Consider the following 24794-nt stretch of genomic DNA (forward strand, 5'->3'; position numbering starts at 1 on the left):
AGCCTGTTGTACCGCCAGTAGGTACAGAGGAACTCTGCAGGAAGGTTAAGGGTCTGCCTTGGCTAAGGAAGAAGCAACAGAGGTCAGTTGGAGTCTAGAAAAGACACATAACCTACAACTGATCTACAAAAGCAGATGAAAAATGTTAAGTAACTCTAATGAAGAAGTAGAGCTCAGTCATTATGTATTTGCTGTGCATGACCTTAATGAGATCATTTGTCCAGGATGACTCAAAAGGGAGAATGAGTGACTTCTCCCTCCCTTCTGGAGGGATCTGAAAGCCTCTAAGGGACATAATTTAATGTTACCATTAGAGAAAGAGGGGAAGATAGGGATGGGGCGTATTTGGTAGGTAAGACGAAGGGTTTTCTGAAGATCCCCTTGAAACTCAGCTAGGTTCCCCAACTCTTACATCAGTGTTACTGCATCAGTATTCTCTTATCTGCCTGCTAGCCAAACTCTCCCTCATGTGATCTCACTGATACTAAAGTTACACAGGGGATCGATTTGGCTGAAGGAATGACGGATCTCATGTGCAGAAGTTTGAACTAATGAAAACCAAAATAGGTGTGACTTCTCCCTGTGACTTGTGTACTTACATCAGGTGCACCCTGCAGAGAAAGCAGGTAAGGAAAGAGACAAGCTGCTGGATCAGAGACATCCAAGTGCAACTATCTCTGGACCACTGCACTCCCCAATGACACTGAACCTTCAGTACAGGTTCCTTTTCTGGGCAAGCTTTCTACAGCATGCTAGGAAGTCCAGTTATGACCATCAGCCTCAACCTTCAAGCAGTCCACAAACTGTGTGGCACCAGCTTTTGTGCTGAACCAATCCAAACTCATTCAAAAATTAAACCAGCAAAATGTGAAGGATTTAAATTACATTTATGCACTTGTGTCAGATGAGGAAACACAATTTGCTCCAAACGCAGAACGATATGATCACAACTAGTTTTAGCCGCTGAAAATTCCCCCTCCATACAACCACCTGTAAAGGGGATCCTCAATATGGTTTCTATCTTTCCATTAAAGAGAAGTGGAGTAATGATAATTAACATCAGCTGAGGGTTAGTTCATCAAGGATGAAGATTTATTTGCCCTCATACAATGGTGCCTGTCAGGATTAAACAACTTCTTTTTTCTTTTTCTACAGAAAAGATTCAGTAACGTGTTTTGTGAATATGTTGCACTTGAGAACATGAAGAAACACAAAATTTATTGATGCTGTTGCTCTGGTTGTTCTAGTCACAGAAAAATGAGTAAGTCGTACTGATGCTAATACTGTCGGACACAGTCTGTGATGAGGATATAAGAGTGGAAGACTAAATTTTGTAAAGATTGAGCCAAGAGAAGATAAATATAAGGATAGTCTTCCTAACTGAAAAGGAAACAGCTCTGCATTAAATACCAAAGAGCACTGGATGCTGCATTTTTGGCGATGGGGGTGGTTACCAGACACTCAGAGAAGTTTAGTTATTCCAACAAAGTTATTGTTTTCGGAGAAGTACGGGTTGAAAAGTGACTCTGTGGAGTCCAGCAAACTCTCAGGGAAGTAACATTATGTTGTCTGTATTTAAAAAACTTGATCCCCTAAAAATATTTCAAAGTCAAATAATCCAGGAAAGGATCCATTCAACTCTACAGTACTGGATGGTTCACCTATTGCCATTCTTCTCCCTCTGCCCCCTAACCAGAATAGCATGAATCATGTGGCTCATTTGTCAGAGTAGCTTCTCCTTCCCAATCACTGTGATCTGTATCAAAGATTATTGTCATTTCTGCCTTTATTTATATTTATTCCAGTTATTGCACCGGCAACAGGTGCTGTACAACCATGTAGTGAGAGGCAGTCTCTTTCCTGAGGAACTTTGTTTAAATAGACGTGACAGCTGGCAGGCAGGGGAGGAGGAGAGCTGGCCCTCCCCAGCTCTGCCAGGAAACGGGAACATGTCAGGGTAGCCCTGCAGCAGAGCCAGAGAGAAGCCAGGTCAGCGCCCTCATCTTGTTTTGGCCAGAATATTGTCCATATGGTAAAATTCCTCCTGTTAGAAAATCATAGGTTAGAAGAAGGAATTTCTGACTAGTCTGGAGTGGGAAATCTGTCTGCTCTTAGAGAGAGCTGGCCTCAAAGGAGAGCATGAACATATAGGAGTCACAAGTTTGCATTTTTAAATTTTATCATGTAAAGACCTGTCATGCATAATCCTTTCTTTTATTTGGTGAGAATTGCTGTAATATATGAGCCTGCTACGTTCTATTGGAAACACATCCCTGAATAGGAAATGGAGAGTTTAGATATTATAAACTGGTGGTAATTTATTATTTTGAGATTGGCATATATTTTGGCAAAGTTAAAGTTGGCTGGAGTGATAGTGAGTGATGAAAGATGTTATGTCGGTCGGGAAGTGGCTGAATTCCTTTGTTTCCAGACTTTTCACTTTTTTTTTCGGGCACAGAATGTTTATATAGAAAGTGTAATATTGTTTTATGAGTATTCACTGGACCATACTAAAACTAAGCATTCAAGCTTTGCTCTTTTAACAAAGTATTTTGTTATGGAATTCCTCTGGTTTTTTGATGTTTCTAAATTAGGGCTAAATCAGCTTGATATGTGGGGGCCATGGGAGAACAGCCCAGAACTGAGAAACTGCCTGATGTCTGACAGAGTGCTCTTCCTCTCCAGGAGGTGATGTGATGGGAGCAAGAGAGTGGACCCCTCAACCAGGCATGAAGAAGTGATAGCAGAGGGGCACAAAAGGGAGGGGGGGGGGGAGAAGGACTTCCAGCCACTGGGAAAACTTTTAGCTTCGTAAAGCATTTAATGCCTTTAAAGAAAGACTCTGCCTCCCCCTTTTCTTTCTCCTCCACCGGAGCCTCCTCGTTTCCCTTGTCCCCCTGCCATCATTTGGTACCCGTGAGCAGTTTTGGCATCACTGCTTCAACAATCATTCCTCCTTTCTGGTCATCTCTATTTTCCCCTCCAAGACTGCGGCATGTGTGACCCACTCATGAAACACGTTCTGGTTTCTGGTATTTTTCTGCACATCTCCTCTACTTTTGTGCCCTCCAAGTGAGCTGCTCACAAACCCGCTGGCTTCCAGCACGCTGCTTGGCCCGCTGAAGCCTGGAGTCAGGTGCAAGCCAGGTTTGTGCAGGGGGCAGAGGGCAGCCTGCCTACAGAGCTCTGAACCCCAGCGCTTTGCAGCACTAGGCAGAAACCTGTGAGCAATTAAGAAATGGAAACTGCTAAAGCACGCTTGAATCAGTAGAGAGCATTTTGTTGCTGTGGGCTAAAGTATCAGGGCTTCCTTCAGGCTGAGCACAAGTAAAAAGAGCAGTGTTGCTAGTAAAGCTGGGAGAAAACAACTTCAGACTAACTCACAAAGCTTATTAGGAGCAAGAGAGTCAATTTTCTGATCATGTCATGCAGTCTGTTTTGTAAGAATATTTTGCATCTATAATCTTTGATTTAAAACTCCTACTTTAATGAAGACCTCCTTTCCTGCCTCTTTGCATTATAATCTTTGTAAGTTCTCTTTCCCACGCAACGTTAAGTTCTACTAGTCCCCCAAAAGGCCAGCAAAGGTGAATCTTTCTAGTCCTAGCCCCGGTGTAGAGCAAACAAGCCAATAAAGAAAAAAGTGGGAAGGAATAGCAAAAGAGCCAACATCAAGGACATTTAAAAGCAAGGTATATGAAATGTTGACCCTACTAAAATCAAAGATCAAACTGCCAGTGCCTTCAACAAGGTGAGGAATATACCTCCAAACTACACAATTATTTGTGTGTATTTTTTTTTTCAAACACACACACACACACACACATATATATATATATTTAGCTTAGCACTATGAGGCCTCAGCTGGAATACTTTTCCCAGTTTTGGGCACTGCACTTCAAGAAAGATGTGAACCAACTGGATAGAATCCAGATGAGAGCAAAAAAAACCAAAAAATGATTAAAGGTCTAGAAAATGTGATGTATGAGGAAAGACCAAAAGAATTGGGTTTGTTTAGACTAGAAAGGAACAGTCTCAGAGGAGACATGACAACAGTCTTCAGACATGTGAAAGACTGTTACAAGGGGGAATATAATAAACTGTTCTCTATTTCTGCTAGGAGTAGACTAAAAAGCAACAGATTTTAAATTACAACAGGGGACATTCACATTAGACTTTAGGAAAAACTTTCTACTGGTTAGAGCAGTTATACCTGAGAAGACATTGCCTATGGAAACTCTGGATCTCCATCCTTTGAGGTCTGGGTACTGGTTGCATAGTTGATTCTGCTTTGTGGCAAAGGCACGTACTATATGACTATTCCAAGTCCCTTTCAGCCTTTTTTCTCCAATGTTAGGAATGTATGAGAGACACTATATGTAAATGGAATAAATCTTTCTTTCTGTCTTTCTTTCTTTCTTTGAAGGAATATGGACTGGTCTGATCTGAATGGTATTTTAACGGGAGATTAGTAGTTAGTTGCAGCCAGAATTACTGAGTTAGTACTACCTTACAACGATCATAACCTGTTTGTAACTATTACAGTCGGAAAAACAGGGGAAAACAGAGATCTGATTCTCTTCAGCTCTAAAGCCCCTGGACACTATTTTGGCTGTGGAGGCATATGTCAAAGAGCCTGGGTGTAAATAAGCATGACATCCTAAACATTGTAAAATATACCATCCAGTGATAGATTTCTATGATCTCTATTATATAGAAAGATTTAATACAGTAAGGAACCCAAACATGTGACACTTCGTTAGAAAGTAGAAGATTACATAGTACAACATGTATTTTGGAATGAATTTACAATGAATTTTAACTATAAAATAGAATGAAAGAGAAACAGATGAAACTAAGACAAATGCAGGGCAAATTGAGCCAAAGTGCCTGACTGATAATTCCAGAGATAATTGGGAATGTAAGTTAGCACTTCTGAAATCCTTTCTTTCGAGAGGTGGTTTTTTGTTTTGGTTTCTGCTTGTTTGTCTGCTTTCCTTTTAAAATGAATAAAGCAAGATTGCAAAAGCCAGCTTCTTTCTCAGTTTCTTTGGTGCTTTTTGCTAAGCAGCCTTGGAGCTACAAAGGTTCACAGTCTTTCAAACATAGACTCATACTCTAGAAATGTTTACAATGGAAAAAAAAAAGAGTTCTTAAAATATATAACCATATAGAGAATCATATGGGATCTGCTGATGATACATCTTCGGCTGTCTGCATCCTGGTGGAGACTGTGCACGAAGAGGCCTCCCTCCTCAGACTGGCTTAGGTCACTGGCTCTGTGGTAATACTGATTCGGTTTCGAGCTGCTATATGTACTGACAGAGTTTTGCAGAGGAGGAATTAGGTCTTTCTGTTTCAATGTTTGAAGGGCACAAACTCAGGGTTTAGAACGAGTACTGTGATACGTATATCCTCAGCCGGATGACCGAGCTTCCTCTGAAGTTGATGACGGTGTTAACAGTGATCATTTCCAAGTCCAACTGAATAGTACGGGGCCCTTTCACAGGACGGGTCATCACTAGAGTAGCACTGATCGGTCCTGTTTGCTGTGCACAAAACAAGAGGAAGTAGGTAAGATATTAAAAAATGACGCTCAAAAACTATGATCTTTGGTCCTAGAGCAGCCAAAATAACATTGTTTTCTGTTGCTCTCTTAGAAGCTACTGTATTCACTGGAGAGAGCTTCACCTCAGTCTTTGGCTCCATTTCAGTGTTTTCCGTGAACTATCACCTTCTACAATTTCTAAAGCCTTTGGGAGCCCTGCACATGAAAGAAGCCATTGTATGTATAAATCTGCTATTGTCTGAACAGTAGAAGATGAAAACACAGATTTACGATATGCACAAATAATGACCTTTTTCTGATGAGGTATTAGTTTGATGTATAAAACACTTACTTAGAAGCAGCAGACGCTAAGGAGAGTTTATGTGAGCAGAGCTTAAAGAACAGATGTTCTTGTGTATTTTTCCTGTGTGAACGGAATCAGAGTTTGACTTATATTTGCATACGCAACATTGCAAAACCTTACCCTCTGAAGAGACTTTTAAATATATGTTAGGTTAAGGTGATGGTAGGTCAGATTTTCAGAAGTGCTCAGGACCTATAATCAATCCAGGTCTCAGGTGCTTCAGTAAATTTGACCGCTAGTAAGTGGAAGCCGAGCTTAGAAACATATGGCCAGACCAGTGAACTATGAGTATTTAAATATCAGGAATTCTGATGTTAAAATGAAGTGCAATTTGTTTTCCAGCAGAAGCGTAGAGAGGGATCTGTTTTACCCAAAGCCTGACAGAAATTTGAGGAGGCAGCTAGGCAGGCCAGGCTGCGGGGCCCAGCTCATGAACAGCATCTCCAGAAGGGGCCACCCTGCTCCTTCCCCACTGGCACCTTCCCCATCCGCAGGTCTTCTACTGTTCTCAAAACAATGAATAAGCACCACCTGCTGGTTATAAACTCAGGAACATTTTGTTGCCAGTTAAAGAAAAAGTCAACTTGTGCAAGCAAAGAAAGGCCCTGGGTGTTTTATGAGATAAATGAAAAAAAAAAAAAAAAAAAAAAACCACCAGGCTTGATGATGACATTTGTCACTGAAGTCTTAAGAAGTGGCAGAAGAACCAGATGGGGGGGAAAGGGTCAGTGGGATCTGTAATGACTTGACAACAGGAAAGATCTTGTGAGATGTAAATGATCATTCCCAGACCACTTTTGTCAGAAGTGCAGTGAAGATGTCTGGGGAACAGGGATGTCTCTGAAGAAACTTCTGATTAAAGAAGTTTTGTTTTCTATAATACTCTTTACATAAAATGCGGTTTCTCAGTGGACAAAAATGCAACAAACAAAAACAAACAATCCAAAAAGCCAATTCTCGGCGTAAAGATTTTTGCCAGCCTTTTTGATTTTCAAGTTTTTCAATTTCCAATGCACAGTTAAAAAAAAAAAAAAAAAAAAAAAAAGAGGAAACTTGAGCCTTTAGGTGGCAAGTACTGATTGTCTATTAAATAAAGAAGGCTTCACACAGCAGTTTCACCTGAGCATGGCAAGCATGAGTCATTCTTTGAGAGGAGTCACAGATCTTGCTGAACTTAATGCCTTAAAAGAGGTAGCCCAAGCCCTCTGCAGCTGAGCGCATTTGTTTTGGGTAGGTTTTCTTCCTGAAAAAGCCATCAATGCCTGCAGATCAGCAGACTGCTCTGCATGTCAGCATATAAAAATGTCATTTTGAAGATTTAAATGGTATTTGTTAAAGGCAGAGCTCTGTTGTCAGAAAGAAATTCAGCTAACGAGAGGTTTTTCTAGGTTCTCTGTAGAGGCATCAGACTTACCCGCATGTAGAATTCCCTGCCCTCATTCCCTGATTTGATTTGGAAGATGTAATAGGCTCCAGGGTAGCGAGTTGTTGCTTGCATCTGAAAAATGTCAGAAGGCACAGACCGCCCGGACACCATCTCCATGACTCGGTACAGGATGGTGAATGGTTGATCTCTGCAGCCAGGGTTTTCAGCTGGGCACATGCAGCGACTAATAGAGAGGATTACTGTCAGTGGTTAGAAAAATCCTGTAATGTCTAATTCTTTATATGCTAATATGTCTGCAGAAATAAATGAATAAAAGAATTTTATTGTCTATCAAAGTTAATGAAACTTGCAAAGAATTTGCTCATTTTTAATATTATCTATACCACTGCTCTGGCCTGCCTATATCTCTGTCTTCCTCCTCTTCCCGTCCACGTTTTGCCAAAATATTTTGGCATCTTTAGTCTCCTTAGATCACTCAAAATTCTATACTTTCCTTAAAGCAACTCTGCAGGTGCAGAATAACCCCTCAGTGTGTATGTTTGTTCTGAAAGTAATTTAAACTATACTGTCCTCAAAATTGTTAATTATTGGAGCAGTACACTGCTGGTGCTATATTTTGTATTCTTTGGTTAACAATCCTTTATATATTACATGAAAACACATGACAAGCCATCCTCGGTCAAAGCAAAGTTCTTGTAAACTCTCTATTCTTTCTCCAGTAGATCAAAAGCAAAGGCCTCCTTTGTATTCATTAGCCCTTAATGTGCTTCTCTTCCATTAACCTGTGTAGCTTCCCGTTACACCCACACAAACTCTTAGTACTCCCAGCACCCAGCAGCAGGGAGTCCCACAGCCCCAACAGGCTATGGGCAGGAACAACTCCTTTGCTTGTCTCAAAACTTCCCTTGCTGACTTCCTCTGATGCCCCCAGCTTGTCTGTCGCAAGGGACAGCAAACAGCCAAACCCTCATCATCCATCTCATGCAACTCAGGATTTCATATCTGACCTCTTTCATGGCTGAGGTGTCCTAGCTTAGTTGCTCCTCACACGAAAGACATACCCTGCTTTTGATCATCTTTGTTGCTGTTCATGAACGTTTTTCTGGCTGTGGTGTACTGTTGGGAGGAGCAGGTGGAACTGCCCAGTCCTGAAGACATGGATACACAATGGCACAGCACTCTAAGGATATCCTCTGATTTATTTTCTATTCCCTTCCCTATTTCTATGTTTTTATTCCATTCCTAGTAACACCTAGCATTCATACTGCTTTTCTGATCTCTGCTGAACACTGCAGATTGAGCATTATAGGCAGAACTCAATATTTGAGCATTAGGGAGGTTAAGCTCCCCATAATACTGCTCAAATCTCACTTCTGAGTCATTAATGATGAGATCAAGCTCTTTATTTCATATGTGAGGTTGGGATTGTCTTTTCACTTTACATTCATCTACACTGAATTTCATTTGCCATTTTCATTGCACAGTCACTGAGTCTTGTACAATCCTTCTGTAATTCTTTTCTGCTTGCCCTTTTCTTTACTGTCCTCAGACATTTTCGCAAACTTTGCCACCTCACTGTTTATCCTGTTTCCCACATTGCTTACAGGTATGTTGGACAGAGTAGGTCCAGGTCAGACTCCTGCAGAACTCTGCTGTGAAAGCTGACAATTTAATCCTACACTCTGTTTCTTATCTTTCAAAATTTTGTTCATTTATTCATCTCTTACAGCTGCTAAATTTCTTCAAAAGCTTTATGTAAGGAGTCTGGTTGAAAGCTTTTGGAAACTCAAGCAGACTGTATCAGCCCCTGTTCCTAAACCACATTTCAAAGAAATCCAATAAAGTTGTGAGACAGGATGTCCCTTTATAAAAGCCATTTAGGGAACTTACTGCAAAAGAGTATGTTTTTTGCCTATTTATTCTATAGCTTCCATTACTGACACTAATTTTAGATAGTTCCTCTGGTGAGTGCCCTATAAAAAGGTTCCTGGCATTGGAAACACCCAGGTCCTTCCACGGAGAACACAGATGCAAAGAATTCATTTGGCTTTTATACTGACCATTTCTAGACATATACCATAAATTAAATTCAGTCACATCTAGACACAAGACAAAGCCACCAAATACAAAGCTCAGAGATCAAGAGTTTTGGTGCAAGCTGATCTGTAGGGGCTCCAGAGATGGCCTCGGAGGAATTCAGATACACAGGCTTAAGACATTTCAGCTTAAGACATTTCAGCTTAAGACCCTGCCAGCTCTAAGCCAGAAGTGGCAGAATGGAACATGTGCCCAGTCCTCAGCCGCCCTAGTCCAGAAAACAACATGAACATATGAAGAAATTATCATGCGAAGCACTGGATTCTTCATCTCTTGTTTTTCTATAAAATCCATTAGGCTGCCAAGCAATCTCAAGTAACTTAGTTCAGTGCAAACACTATGGACAAAATTATATGGACTGCAATATATAGAGCTCTGTCGGTGGTTGAAATAATTTGAGCCCCAGGAAGGCACATACAAAATGTAAAAGAATCATGCAAATTTTAGAGATGTGGGGTTTGGTTTTTTTTCAATGCAAGAATCACTGGTCAAATAATTCCAAGTTTAGGCAGTAATGGTGCTATCAACCCCATTCAGACATACCCAATTTCAAGACAGTGCAAATCAGCCCGTAGCCTTTTCAGCATATTTAACCTTTAAGTAGCAGGCAACTATTTGCATCCTGCTATAACATGTAATGTTTATAAAGTACTTCCCAGGCATGAGCTGGTTAATACTCACAGGAAGTGCTCATATTAACAAACAGGCTGTGTTTGAGCATATATGAAGTCAGTTAGTGATGTTACTAAATGTCTGTTATTACATTACGGATCTTGCTGTTTTCTCTACTTACTGGTAAGTGTTTTTGTGGTCTAAGTTCCCACACATCTGGGTATCATATCACATTATAACATATCACATCCCACCTGGAGACCTCATAAGAAATTGCAATCTATTATTTTTATAAAGCTTACTAATGGTAAATGCAGCAACAGCAGGTACCTATAGATCTTTAGACACACTTCATGGCTGTGTTTCGAAAGTGCAGTTTATTTGTTTCACTCTAGATATGCTTCACACAGATAGAATTTGCTCTTGTGGCTGTGGGTGCTACTCACTTCTCATTAATCTGGATATAAGGTTCCTCGCATCTGACTGGGTCTAAACATTTATATTCTCCTTGGATATTGAAACACGTTTGCTGTAAAGTGCAGGTGAAGTTTCTATTTTCACATTCATTGATATCTAAAACACAAGAAACAAAAGAGAGGCTAATGCAGGGAAATTTGTGCAATATACCACCTTTAAAAACAGTTTCCATCTTAAGGAATTGTCCCAAAATGCAAAAACGTCTTTGCACCATGTGAAGTGACATTCTGATAACTGGATCCTTTTTTAAGATCAGTTTTTACTGCGTGCACTTCTGCTTATGGTAGTGCTCCCATGTGCTGAGTGCTGCGCAAGTAAAAAGAAATTTGCTGCTCAACCTCTCTGACCTCAGAGAATTTGCTAACTAAAGAGACACGCAGTGGAGAGGAGCGCATCTTGACGGTTTTACTGTTTAACTGTTTCTTAGTCAGCAATGTTTTTCTTACACCAGTGCCCCAAATGGCCTCAGTGGATCTCTTCACGTGACGACATTCTTACCAGAATTGCCTAACTGGCCCCTACAAGGATTTCATTATGCAGCACCAAGACCAAGCATCTCAGTCCTTGAAAGCCTCTTTCCAGACATGGGACTTATCTGCTAGTCCGCCCCCTTGCCCAGGTTTTAACCAGAGCTGGAATGTTCTTACCTTGGCAGCTTCTGCTATCATCCAGCAGAATATAGCCCGAAGGACAGATACAGTAGTAAGAACCAGGCTCATTCACACATTCATGCTGGCAAAGGAACTCGGAGAAGCTGCATTCGTCCATGTCTGCAGCGGTAAAACAAAGCTTAGAGTCTTTGGCATTACAGTCGATGGAGCAGCCCCCCAGGCAGAAGCAGACTGTGAGCCTGTTACCCTGGCCGGAGGGCTGGTGCCCTCCAGCTCCTCAGAGCTTTGCAGCAGCCTGGCAAAATACCGTTTAACAAGTTCTCTGTTAAACCTTTAACTCCTAGGGAAACCAAGGCCGTTGCTGGACCCAGTGTATGGCTCTAACTTATTTATTTATCTTTTCAGAACACCTGTCACCAGTTGGCCATGTTTTCAGTTCTGTTTTATGTCAGAGATAGAGCTACTCTAGCAACAAAGCTGCAACTGTAATTTGTAAGGAGAGACAAATGGTTTTTTTTCTCTTTTTTTCTGGAGAGCAAACTTCTCTTTCCCAGAGACCCATGCGTCCCAGCAGAACTCTTGCAGCCAACCCTGGCTGTTTTATGTTTCTTAGCCTTTAGCGAGTTATTTCCAATGCATTCCAGTAAGACTTCAAGCTCGTCCCAGCTTGTGTTAGACCTAGTGGAATGGTGGAATCCTAGTGATCTTCCAGATACCCAGGAAGCTAAGCAGTCTGTCAAATCTCTGATTCAAAGCAGAAATCATGTTTTTTTTTTTTTTTTTTCCTTTTTTCCCCCGCTTTTACTCATGACTTGACCAGCCAGTGGATTCTGCAGAGCTGTGTTCAAGTGAGAAGATGAACTTCAGAGCTGCACATGGAAGCAGCTAACTGAGGGGAAAACACATGCAAAGGCGCTAGACTGAGGGAGGCTGCTGTTAATCATTTCCTTATTTCCCTCTTCAGGAGAAGAAAGAAACAAAGGCCGGAGTCCTAGCCAGGAACTCCCAAGTTCTTATTCCCAGCTCTGACATACTGACTCTCCCAGGCAAATCACTTTTACTCTTCACACTGTATTTCCCTTTCTTTTAAATTGGGCTCAGTCCATTTATCCGCTTCTGGTGTTTTGTACAAATGCACTGGAAAGTATTTGAAGTGCAAATATATTCAAGTGGCTTTATGTCCACAACCACACGTCCACAACCAAGGGAGAGACGAAAGGAACTCTACACCTGCATAGTCCTGTTGTTGTTGTGGCTTGCCCCAGTGAATTCTCTGAAAAAACCCCATCTTACTGACAAAACAAGCACGGAGGGCTGACTCCATAAAAGGACCGAGATATCAAACTCTTCCTCTAGGTGACCAGCCCAAGGCTCCAGCACCATCAGACTCATAAAACCTATGCTGCTGTCAGATGCTGAAGGCACTCAGCATCCAGAGGGCCCTAAATTTCTGCTGCTGACTCCATACAGGATAGATGCACCTTCACTATGCCTAGACCTTTTGGGGCTCCTGCCAACCATCTCACCACAGGGGCCAAGATGGTAGGACTGCAGAGCACATCTAATGCACCTGAAAGGGCTTTGCGATTAGGAAACACCTTTTGAGAGCCAAGTTCAAATCTCTGCCTCTCTCCTTGAATTGGAGTGGGAATATCTCCCATCTTCAAGGTCAAAAAATTGCTAGGCCACAGACTAATCCAACACATCAGTGAGCCTCAGCTACGTCTAATGATTACCTAGGAAGTGAAAAAAAGCTCATCCAGAGAAATTTAACCTGCTCATGAGAGGCACTTGCTGGCACAAAAGCATTCATATCTCTACTCCAGCTTAAGCAGAGTAGAGCAGTTTTGAATTTGATTCTCCCATTCCTGTGTTTGGCCCTCTAAATATTTCACCGCACCGAATGACCTGGTAACACCAACACAACCTGCTCCTCAGCACGTTTACACAAAACACAGCCACAGCAGTGTGCTTGCCTTCCCCCAGAAAAGCTTCTCTGCTCTGAGTCTGAGCAGAGGCAGGTCTCTTTTTGCAGGCTTAACTCTCAGATAAGAATGGGTTTCAAGCACTACCCCTCTTGTCACCATTTCCTCCTGGCAATGCTTATGTGGCACTGCCCTCAATCTACTTGCTGAGGCCCCTGATGGTCTCAGAAACATGTAAGAGGCCCAGGAGTCTAACTCAGAAGTGGAAACTCCATTTGAAAGCAAAAGTCTTAAGTTAGGTGTTGCAGCTCTGAATGTTAAATGTGTAAGACCCTTCAGAGATTGAAGTCTTCATTCTTTTCCTTACAGTAATGAGGTTTGCAGGGAAGGATAGCTTTGTAAGCACTAATTTATACACATACTGTGTATCACATGTCTTCTGTCTCAAAACAGCATATTACATCTGTTTACTGTAAATTAAAAAACAAATATTTTCCAGTGTGTTTTTCTTCCAAGAAATATTGGCTGGGTTCTCTCATTTTATCAGGCTGTGGGAACATTAAGCACAGAAACAGGTTTAACTATTTGCCTTCACTTAGAATAAAGCCATAAAATAAAAACAAAAACAAGAGAAGAAAAAGAATAGGGACATAAACACTGAATTATCTGCTACGTGCTGAATGGATCAGCAACAGCTATGCTAAGAAATCATGTATTGTTTCTGAAATGTAGTCAGAGCCACACGGAGGAAACTGGGAAAGGTCTCAGGCAGAAGTATGCCAGCATAAGAACAAGAGGAATACATGCATTCAACAGACATATAGAAAAGTGCTTTATGCCCATGAGAGTTTCTTGAATCATGGAAGAATGTTTTAGAAATATCCCTGTTTTACTTGCTCCCTGTTCAGTACTTGAAAACTTTTTCTTTACCACTATCTTAGAGCTTTTTAATATTTACTTATTTTTAAAATGATTTGCAGCCTTCATCCATTATGCTTTTCTGGGATTTTGCTATCTGCTCTAACTTGAAGAAGGATCGGATTATTTGGAACTATCCTGCTGCTAACCATAGCCCAATGCAGAAGACCTTTACAAAAGTATGTACAGAACAATACAGTGGAAAAAGAAAACTTACGTAAACATTGTTACTTAAAGTATTTACCAAAACAATAAATAACTGAAGATACTTACCACTGCAGTTAACTCCATCAGCTTCCAGTTCATAGCCAGGTTCACAGCGGCAGAGGAAAGAGCCGTAAGTGTTGACGCAGGTTTGAGTGCAAGGGTTTTCGCCTGTACATTCATTCACATCTGTGGGAAAATAATGCATCAGTGACTTCTCCCAAAACTTTGTTTTCTATTCATTACAGTGAATCATATCAAAGAGACTAGCTGTACAGGCAAAATGGTTTGGTCTGAAAAAATTTAACGAAGTCACTATTTATTGGAATTCAGGGTGGTGACCGAGAAAGGCGTACTGGAAACACCAGATTGCCTGGAAACAAAGTATTTGGGAATGTCTTCACCAATGCTGGTGTTCAGGCTGCCTCTTTAATAAATCAGTGAGGCTCAGCTCTAACATAACTCTTGGCTCCTGATCTCATTTCTGATGGATAAAGATGGTCACTCACAACAGAAGAACCACAGAGGAAATCTGCATGCTCTGACTGTAATAATAAAAAAAAAGAATAATACAGAGCATGGGGGTAAAGTATTTATTACAAAGGCTTCCATGTTTATCATGTTATTTTGAATTATTCAATGATTTTTTTTGTCGTAAAGACCTGAGACAAAATGCAGCAGGATATACCTGGGGAAAATTATATAATGTGGAATACACTTCCTCATGTAAACCTAGGGCTATGACAGAACCAATTTTTTTCCTTTCAGCATATAAGCAGCTTCTGGAAATCCTCATGTCATTAGCACAGACTATTTCCTGGAGTATGTGGGAAGCTGCTTAGCAGTATTGGATAGCTACGGAGAGCCTCTACGAAGAGGTCATATCTACTTTGACTCAGGTAGCATGTCACAGCAAAAAGTGGTCTAATGCTCAGGTCATTAGTCTGAAGATTGGGAAACATGGGACTAATTTCCTTATCTGTCAGAGATTTCCTGACTCAGAAGAGTTGCATAGCTTTGGAATTTCAAAATACTTCACTGCCTATCTCTTGACAATTTTAGTGAGATGAGTAACTACATTTTAGAGGGTCAGGGCCTCTGTGCATATTTCTATTGCTACACTGGTCACACTGCTCCTGTGTCCCTTCTAGGTGAAGACAAACACATACATTCACGTGGGGCTACAGAACTATCTCAGGCAGACAAATCTATAAACACTTTCGAATGCAATGTTAGGAAGGTTACTTGTATTCTGAAAACTAAACAAGTTTCTAAGGGTGTTGCAGGGTTGGGACCAAAGCTTTCATTCATGGTTGACCATAGACAGTACCTTGACATGATCTTCCATCATCATTGAGGGTAAAGCCTGGATTGCATGTACAGGAATATGAACCAGGTACATTAGCGCACAGCTGCTGGCAATAGCCATAGCGACATTCATCTATGTCTACAAATGGAAAAGATAAAAAGCAGATACAAATTAACACACACATTGAATCAACTATACCAGTAACAGAGAAATTAGCCAACATATTATTCACAGAACTAACAGCCAAACTTTCAGGTGTTCAGATCCAGAATTCTAGTTAAAACATATCTCTACCCAAAAGAACGCAGCAGTGTATTTTTATAAACCTCTGATTGTATATCAATGCCTGTGAACTGACTGTCATGCATGTAACATTCTGTTTAACGCTATCTCATCAGAAAGCTCAGGGTCAGTCCCTTTAAGCGGTGACTCTGAAGCGGTCCTGGCAGCTTGGATAGCCAGTCAATACACGCACAGTCAGCACTGTATCAGAGTTTTGTCAGAATCAGGAGAGAAGTCATTTTTCACCTTTACATATACCAAAGCTACTTACCTAGAAAAGCAAGAAGTATTTGTTCCTAAGTGCTGCTTCTTTTTTTGACAAGATATACTTTAATGATTTTTCTCCAACAGTCACATTCCCATTCCCATTTTATATGAACCTTCAACTGACAAACTACATGATCTAAAATGTGAAAAACTAATTTGCTGCCAAAAATTAGTCTTGGCCGAATTGCAGCATTAGAAATAGATACATTTGACTGTTACAAGCAAAATAAAATGTTGTAAGATAAACAGGGCTAATTTACCGAATTATAGTACCCTAAAAATCTTCCATGAACCCTACAAATACGTACATGTAAGAAGAACCTTGCTCATTGCCTAGGAACTGGAATGAAAGACCTGATGCAGTTGTCGCTTCCAAAGCTTTGCATTTCCTTTGGTATCAACTGGCTTTTGATCAATGGAGCTTTCTTTATGGCTACCTACAAAGCTTGCATCTTTCCAATGACACTTCTGAACATAAAGTTCTCATTCAGATTCTCCTTATGGGCGTTTCCCATAAGATCTCAGAGCAAATATTACCCCTGATTCAATAGCCATCCCTGCTGTTCTCAGCAGCTATTCTAAGTATAGCAGATGAGAAAGTAGGCACTGGAAGACTCTCTCTGTAAAAGTACTTCATGTATATAAGGCCACTGTGGAATGTTTTATTGCAATAGTAAATTATTTCTTGCTTTTTTTCTTTTTCAAATTTGAAATCAGAACAGTGTATGGAAAAATTATAATTATATAAAAGTCTGGGGATAAGTTGAAAAAAATCCCAATCTTGCCTGATAGAAGACTCATAGATATCTGAACATCTATCCTGAGGCTCTCAAGTAAGTATCAAAAAGGAGCATTCAATCAACAAAACACTAAGCTACAAAGATGACATCATTCAAATAAACACTTCCAAAAGGAATCATACTCTGAGGAAATGATGCCTGGCCTAATTTTCAGTGATGCTGAGAATATGCAGCTTCTATTGAATCGAGCAACAGACTTAGTGCCCTCCAAGCTGAAGAGGAGCTGGCTTCAAAGGAAGCAACTGGTCTGTTAAACCCTGCAGGAGCACCCAGAAAAACCGGTGAGTGATTACTGTGAGATGACTCCCTGCTGCACGGGACAAAGGCACTGATCCACTGACCAGATCTCTTGTCTAGAGAGGTTTGCTGCCTGCCAGGGGCTCAAATATGAGATATCATGGAAAGACTGACAAGGCTAGTCCACACATTAGACTATTACCCTCTCTGTTGTTCTTCCATGTGGCCACTAATGATACCAAGACAAATTGGAAATCATCAAATAGGATATCAGAGCTCTGGGGATGGTGGTCAAGGGTCTGGGAGCCCAAGTGATTTTCTCCTCAATCTTGCCAATCAGGGGGAAAGTTGGGAGGAGGAGCAGACAGATTTTCCAAGTTAACAACTGGCTGCACTGCTGGTGTTGACAACAGGGCTTTGATTTCTACAGTCACTGGACTCTGAAGATTGACAACTGATGGGGAGAGATAGGATCCACCTCACTAAGCAAGGCACGTGCATCTTTGCCAACAAGTTGGCCAGCCTGGTAAGGAGGGCTTTAAACTAGGAAAGAGGAGGGTTGGGGAGAGTTATAGAGACAGGGTAATCAGCAAAATGCAGCTCAAGTTGGGTTGCCTCCATTAGGTGCAGGCAGCTGGGGAAGTGCATACTGGATATGCCTACAGAAGATCCCCTTGCACTCCTCCTGGGAAACCTGCATGCTCAATCACCTCTCTGAAATGCCTGTACAGCAATGCATGCAGCATGGGGAAAAAACAGAAAGAATCAGAGATCGGTGTGTGGTTGCAGGGCCATGATCTCACTGAAATTACAGGAATGGGTGAGATAGCTCACATGACTATCATGGATGCTGTCATGGATGGCCATGTGCTTTTTAGGAAAGACAGGCCAGGAAGGCGAGGTGGTGGAGTTGCTCTTTATGTGAGAGAGCAGCTGGAATGTATCAAGCTCTCTCTGCATAGGGGTGGATGAAGAGCAAGTCGAGAGCTTACGGGTAAGGATTAAAGGGCAGGCTAACATGGGAGACACTGTTGTGGGTGTCTACTGCTGGCCATCTGATCAGGAAGAGGAAGTAGATGAGGCCTTCTACAGACAGCTGGAAGTAGCCTCACAATCACAGGCCCTGGTTCTCCTGGTGGATTTTAACCACACTGATGTCTGCTGGAAAGACAACACAGCTAGGCACAAGCAGTCCATGAGGCCCCTGCAGAGCAGTGATGATAACTTCTTGACACAGGAGGTGGAGGAGCCAACGAAAAGAGTTGTGCTGCTGGACCTTGTGCTAACAAATAAAGAAGCTCTGGTTGGAGATGTGAAGGCTGGGGGCAGCCACGGCTGCAGTGAACATGAAATGGTGGAGTTCAAGATCCTGCAAGGAGGAAGCAGGGAAATAGGTAGGATCACAACCCTGGACTTCAGGAGAGCAAATTTTGGCCTCTTCAGAGACCTACTTGGAGGCCTAGAAAGAAGGGCAGTCCAAGAGAGTTGGTTAATATACAAGCATCACTTCCTCCAAGCTCAAGATTGGTGCATCCCTGAGTAAGATGTCAAGCAAAGGGGGAAGGAGACCTGCATGGATGAGGAAGGAGCTCCTGGCAAAACTCAGACAGAAGAAGAAAGTACACATAATGTGGAAAAACAGACAGGCAACATGGGAGGAATATAGGAACGCTGTCAGAGCATGCAGGGATGAAACGAGGAAGGCTAAGGCCCATTTGGAATTAAATTTGGGGAAGGATGTCAAGGACAACACGAAGGGCTTCTTGAAATACATTGGTAGCAAGAGGAAGACTAGGGAAAATGTGGGCCTGCTGCTGAATGAGGTGAGGGCCCTGGTGGTGAAGGATACAGAGAAGGCAGAGACTTTGCTTTAGTCTTCACGGCTAAGGGCAGCCCTCAAGAATCCCGGAGCATGGAGACAAGGGAGAAATTCTAGAGAAAGGAAGACTTCCCTTTGGTCCAGGAAGATCATTTAGGCAAACCTGACACTCCAAAATCCATGGGACCTGATGAGATGCACCCACAGGTACTGAGGGAGCTGGTGGATGTTGTTGCCAGGCTGCTTTCCATCATCTTTGAAAGGTCAGGGAGAACTGGAGAGGTGCCTGAGGACTGGAAGAAAGCCAGTGTCACTCCTGTCTTCAAAAAGGGCTAGAAAGAGGACCCAGGAAACTACAGACGAGTCAGCCTCACCTCCATCCCCGGAAAGGTGATAGAACAGCTCATCCTGGATGTCATCTCCAAGCATATGGAGGAAAAGGAGATGATCAGGAGTAGTCAGCATGGCTTCCCAAGGGGAAATCCTGCTTAACCAATCTGAGAGCCTTCTATGATGGAATGACTGGCTGGATAGATGAGGGGAGAGCAGTGGATGTTGTGTACCTTGACTTCAGCAAGGCTTTTGATACTGTCTCCCATAACATCTTCCTAGATAAGCTCAGGAAGTGCAAGTTAGATGAGTGAACAGTGAGGTGGATTGAGAACTGGCTGAAAGAAAGAGCTCAGAGGGTCGTCATCAGTGGCACAGAGTCTATTTGGAGACCTGTAGCTAGCGGTGTCGCCCAGGCATCAGTATTGGGTCCAGTCTTGTTCAACAAGGACAGAGTGCCTCCTCAGCAAGTTTGCTGATGGTGCCAAACTGGGAGGAGTGGCTGACACACCAGAAAGCTGTGCTGCCATTCAGAGAGACCTGGACAGGCTGGAGAGCTGGGCAGAGAGGAACCTCCTGAGGTTCAACAAGGGCAAGTGCAGAGTCCTGCATGCTGGAGGAATAACCCCATGCACCAGTACAAGCTGGGGGCTGACCTTCTGGACAGCAGCTCTACAGAGAAGGACCTGGGAGTGCTGGTAGTTGACAAGTTGACCATGAGCCAGCAATGGGCCTTTGTAGCGAAGGAGGACAATGGTATCCTGAGGTGCATTAGGAAGAGTGTTGCCAGCAGGTCGAGGGAGGTGATCCTGCCCCCCCCTCTACTCAGCCCCAGTGAGGCCTCATCTCGAGTATTGTGTCCAGTTCTGGGCTCCCCAGTACAAGAAAGACATGGAACTACTGGAGAGAGTCCAGCGTAGGGCTATGAAAATGATCAGAGGACTGGAGCATCTCTCTTAGGAGGAAAGGTTGCAAGAGCTGGGCCTGTTTAGCCTGGAGAAGAGAAGACCAAGAAGGGATCTTATCAGTGTCGACCCACCTTAAGGGAGGGTGCATCAGCAGCATTCAAGAGAATGGGCCAGACTCTTTTCAGTGGTGTCCAGCAGCAGGACAAGAGGCAATGGGCACAAAATGAAACACAGGAAATTCTATCTGAATATAAGGAAGAATGTCTTTACTGTGAGAGCAACAGAGCACTGGAACAGGTTGCCCAGAGAGGCTGTGGAGTCTCCTTCTTTAGAGAATTCAAAACTCACCTGGATGTGATCCTATGCAACATGCTTTAGGTGACCCTGCTTGAGCAGGGTGGTTTGGACTAGATGATCTCCGGAGGTCCCTTCCTACCTCAACCATTCTGTGATTCTGTGAGTGCTCCATATCCCATAAGTCAGCACATATAGCTTCCAACAATTTTAGAAAGCTGAATTATCTGAATTAGACCTTCTATAGTCTTCATACTTTCCTAGCAGACATACTGAGTCTAATTCTTTTTCTGTTAAACCAGTTCCATATCAATTTAGCCTGAACCAGTTCTACAGGCATAAAGTTAAGTTAGTGCAGTAGAAAATTAAGTTTATTATTTTCAGTTAGTCTGCAAGAGTGAGTGCCCACTCAAAGGCACAGGTTTTGGTGAAGTGACTTTCATCATAAGTTCCAAAACACAGAAAAATCAGAATGGTAATATTCTCCCTTGGATACGTACATATGCAGATATCTACATAAATTCCAGTAGTTCATTATTTATTAGCTAAATTGGCTGCTTCCTGTTTTGGTGTTAAATATTAAGAATGTTTTGAGAAACTGAATTCTTGAATGACCTGAACATTTATATGATGTGGTAATACCACAGAAACAACAATGATGTGAAACTGTTGTATAAGTAGCTACGTCCGGTAATTCAAGTCTATGTTGTTGGCCTCATTGGGGAAATTTTGCCATAGAAAGGCTCAGGAAGCCATTCTGAAAATGTCAGAAGTCTTGGGAAAATTCTCTTTATATAAAATAACAAGGACATTGACACTAAGTTTTACCCTTATTAGTTTTCATTTTTCACTTCAGTCTAAATAGCAAGATAACCTGAAAGGCCAGGGCCAGCTATGGTATGTACAGGAGGGTTAGGCTTGGCCCAAATCCTTATTTCACTAGCACAATGCATTAATTTAAATAAATGCTTCATCTTTTTCAGATTATATTTCAAGACTGATATGTCTTGAGGACAGGACGTTACTTTTACAGGGCTTCTTTTTGCGAGTGGTTCATATGGACACTGCTGTATCAGCTCTTCTTGTGTAAACATTACTGGAATAATTAGACTAAATTTGTAGTATAGTGTAGCTTCTAACTGCAGTATACAAGAGTGCACCGAAAGAGCGTGACTCTGAAAACCCAGCTCAGCCCTCTAGTTACATTAATTGGTCTTTTACTGCCTTATACCAGCAAAAATCACTTCTCCAGTGCCAGCAGAAAAGTATGAGAAACTTATATGAGACTGGTTTTACCCCTTACTTACAGAAAAATGCAGTGACGCTAAACACAGTTTGCATTGTCTTGCAATGCTCTACACCATAATTAGTTAAATCAAGCACTGGGATGTTACTGCCTTTTTTAAATGGCATAAGCAGATGCTCAAATCAATCCTAAGCAAAGCAGCCATTTCAGTTCTCTGGTATATCCATCAAGAAGCAAAGTGCTTTAGATCCACGTCCAAACTCCTAACAGTGCACACGGTCCTCAAATTTGGGCCGGGACTGGGAGAACTAAATGAGTAACGCAACAGATGATGCGGAGCAGCCGCCCTCTCCTTTCCCCATCACCTCCACCCTGCCGCGTGTGCCCGTGCCACCTCCGGCACAAGGTTAGGTCGGCGTATGTGCACTGCACGAGCTGCTTTCCTCCTCCAAGTCCCCCTTCCGCGTGCTCGCTGAGGACGGGCAAGGGAGGGCCCGCTCGACATTTCTCCTAAGCAGGCTCTTTTTGGAAATCCCAGTTAACCTAGTACACTTAATACAGTTTTCTACTTTGTCTGAGGGAAAAGGAATTCCTGGAGATGAAGGAGCAGCGGGCTTGGAGACTTGCTGTCACTGACACTGCCTCCCCAAAGCAGCCGCGGCCATGCAGACCCGCGTTTGGATGGAGATCACGTCCATCCCCACCAGTGCCCTCAGCCTGCCAGACGAGTTACAGCCGCCCTTGGCAACAGTTGGAAGAGCAGCTGTGAGTCAGTCCTTCACTGCCATTGCTACACAGGCGGAGGAAGTTAGAAAGTAACTGGGCAAGCCCCGGGGGAAGAAGGGGCAGGGAAACCCTGCTCTCCTTCCAGCTGAGGCACCGTGGCAGGACTGTCCAGCTCTGGAGAGCTGGCAGGCAAAGAGCCCGCGCCGAGGGGAAAGAAACTGAAGAGCAAACTTTAAAAAAAAGCTGCTGCGTCCTATCTCGCTTGGAGCGCTGTACTTCAGTGTCCCACGGGCGGGTTAAGCGAGGGAATGGGCTGGGGAGAGGGGAGCTGGACCGAATTCCTGTGCTGTTGGTCGAGCACTGTTTTTCTCAACAAGGCTGAGCTAAAAGGATGGCAGGACATTGCTGCAAGAAAAATAGCAAAACCAAACCAAATCGAAACAAAACGAAAAGTGCTTGGAAGCTACAGAAACTGCACCCACTTCAAAGTTATGTTTTCTCTTGTCCCCATGCAAAAGGGTTGGTTGAATCCAGGGATTTAGTGGTCTGTTTCTCGGTATCAAATACTGATGTTTTGGGGGCAGGACTGTAAACTACGTGGAAAGGACATGTCAGTTTGGGAACAGATCAGACTTTTTGTACATATGCTTGTGATTCATCTCAAGTGAAAGGGGATCCCTTCAGACTAGGAATGTGGAAATCCCACGTGTAATGTGGATGCCTCTCATGCGGCGTTCACGCCTGCTTTTTTGTTCCATGAGAGTCTTTCTGCCAAGCGTACTGTTGGCACTTACCAAAATAAGACAGACATGAGTTTCCACGTAGCCTAAGGTTGACTGTGTACTCGACAAAGATGCTCAGTAAATCAGTTCAGCACACATACACGCATGCACAAATCCCATATTGCACCATGTCTCCTTTTTTTGCAGCTAAACTGTGAAAGTTTGGACCCTTGGAAACTATCAAAACAACAATCCGACCTTGCTAACGATGAAAGCAACAGAGATAAGGGAAGAGAAGAAATTTTTACTAGGATAACCAACTGCCAAAGGGCTTTTAGAGAGCATTTCTGAAGAACTTACCTAAACACTGGCCTTCTAAGAGCCAGTAGCCTTCAGTGCAGGAGCAGGTATATCCCCCTTCAGTATTAATGCAGATTTGGGTGGGGTTACACTGGTGGGAGTCTGAAGCACATTCATCAATATCTGCAACACAGAAGTATATCAACAAAACATTAGAAAAGACAACAAGAAGAGACTGCTCGAGTTGAGAGATGCACAAACACAACTGTCACGGTGTGCTGACGTATGCAAAATATTACTTGCTACCCCCACCAATGCAGAAAATTCTACTGTAATTTTTTCTGACAGGAAGTTCAACCAAAATGAACCCTTACCTGACAAAAAAATGTATACTTCACTGGAACCAATTTCCTGAGAATAAAATTCTTTTCTTTTTAATTTTTTTAACCATTCTTATTGGTTTTGATGTCTTTGGCATGTTATTACAACCCCTTAGGATGTTTTGTTGTGGGCTTTTTTTTTTCTCTTTTTTTTGCAAAGGAGGTGAATAACATTCCTACATTTATATAAGCCAGGACACTGGAACCTAACTGATTAAAAATGCCTTTCAGAGTCATAAGTTCAGCTTGAATCCCTCCTTACTCAGTTTCTTCCCTGATGTTTCTGGCATCGTATTTGCCTCTAAATGTCAGAAATGGAAATAGCAAAAGATAAACTGTGTCATTTTTTTCAGCCAACTCAGATTTCTATGTTTTATTTATTGATACCTAAACTATTTTTTATTCCAGCATACTGTGCACTGGCCTTTGCTGAAGTACTATGTCATCTGAGTAATGCTACTCCCTTGATTCCTCCCTGATTCTTATTAATCCAAATTTTGTTGGGTCATGTTTTATAGTATCTCACAAACACACTGGGTTGGAGCATGGGGCAGAGGGCAGGAACTGTGTCTCCATATCTGCCCGCGAGGCACCTAGCACAGCCCGTGAATTGTAAAAACCTAGCAGTCACGAAAAGACTGATCCAGTCAGATCCATCACAGTAGCATATCTAATGTATATTAATAAATACACACACTCACACACATATAAACATATATAATACATATAGAAGTACATGTTATACAGAGAGAGTCTAGACTTCTTATCTTGCCAGCATCTTATATCAGAGCAATTTATGGTGAGAGACGAAGCTGGTACAATAACAAGAGTGGCACAATGAGAGGTAATTAGCTCTGCAGGAAGTCTGTTCCCAAGTATGTATTGGCTAGAGGAAAGGTTGGCAAAATTATGGGGGAAGTTGGGGAAGGGGTAAGATAACAAGTCTAGACTATATAGATTACATAGATATGTTGGTCATTTCCTCATGCTTTTCATTCGTTGCTTCTGAGACTGGGTTAAAAAATTTGGAT

General features: G+C 42.3%; 1 protein-coding gene across 1 annotated transcript in view; it reads right to left on the bottom strand.

The window, feature by feature from the left end:
- Nucleotides 1-868: 868 nt before the first annotated feature.
- FBLN5 (fibulin 5) overlaps nt 869-24794 on the bottom strand; it is a 54789-nt gene continuing 30863 nt past the window's right edge. Inside the window, exons 5-11 of the mRNA XM_062576195.1 lie at nt 23444-23566; nt 15474-15590; nt 14213-14332; nt 11133-11255; nt 10455-10581; nt 7327-7522; nt 869-5549 (exon numbers count right to left, since the gene is read on the bottom strand). Of these exons, the coding sequence (XP_062432179.1) occupies nt 5388-5549; nt 7327-7522; nt 10455-10581; nt 11133-11255; nt 14213-14332; nt 15474-15590; nt 23444-23566 (968 nt within the window). The 3' untranslated portion in view covers nt 869-5387. The remainder of the gene's footprint in view (nt 5550-7326; nt 7523-10454; nt 10582-11132; nt 11256-14212; nt 14333-15473; nt 15591-23443; nt 23567-24794) is intronic.

Source organism: Rhea pennata, chromosome 5, assembly GCF_028389875.1.
Source record: "Rhea pennata isolate bPtePen1 chromosome 5, bPtePen1.pri, whole genome shotgun sequence".
NCBI lineage: Eukaryota > Metazoa > Chordata > Aves > Rheiformes > Rheidae > Rhea > Rhea pennata.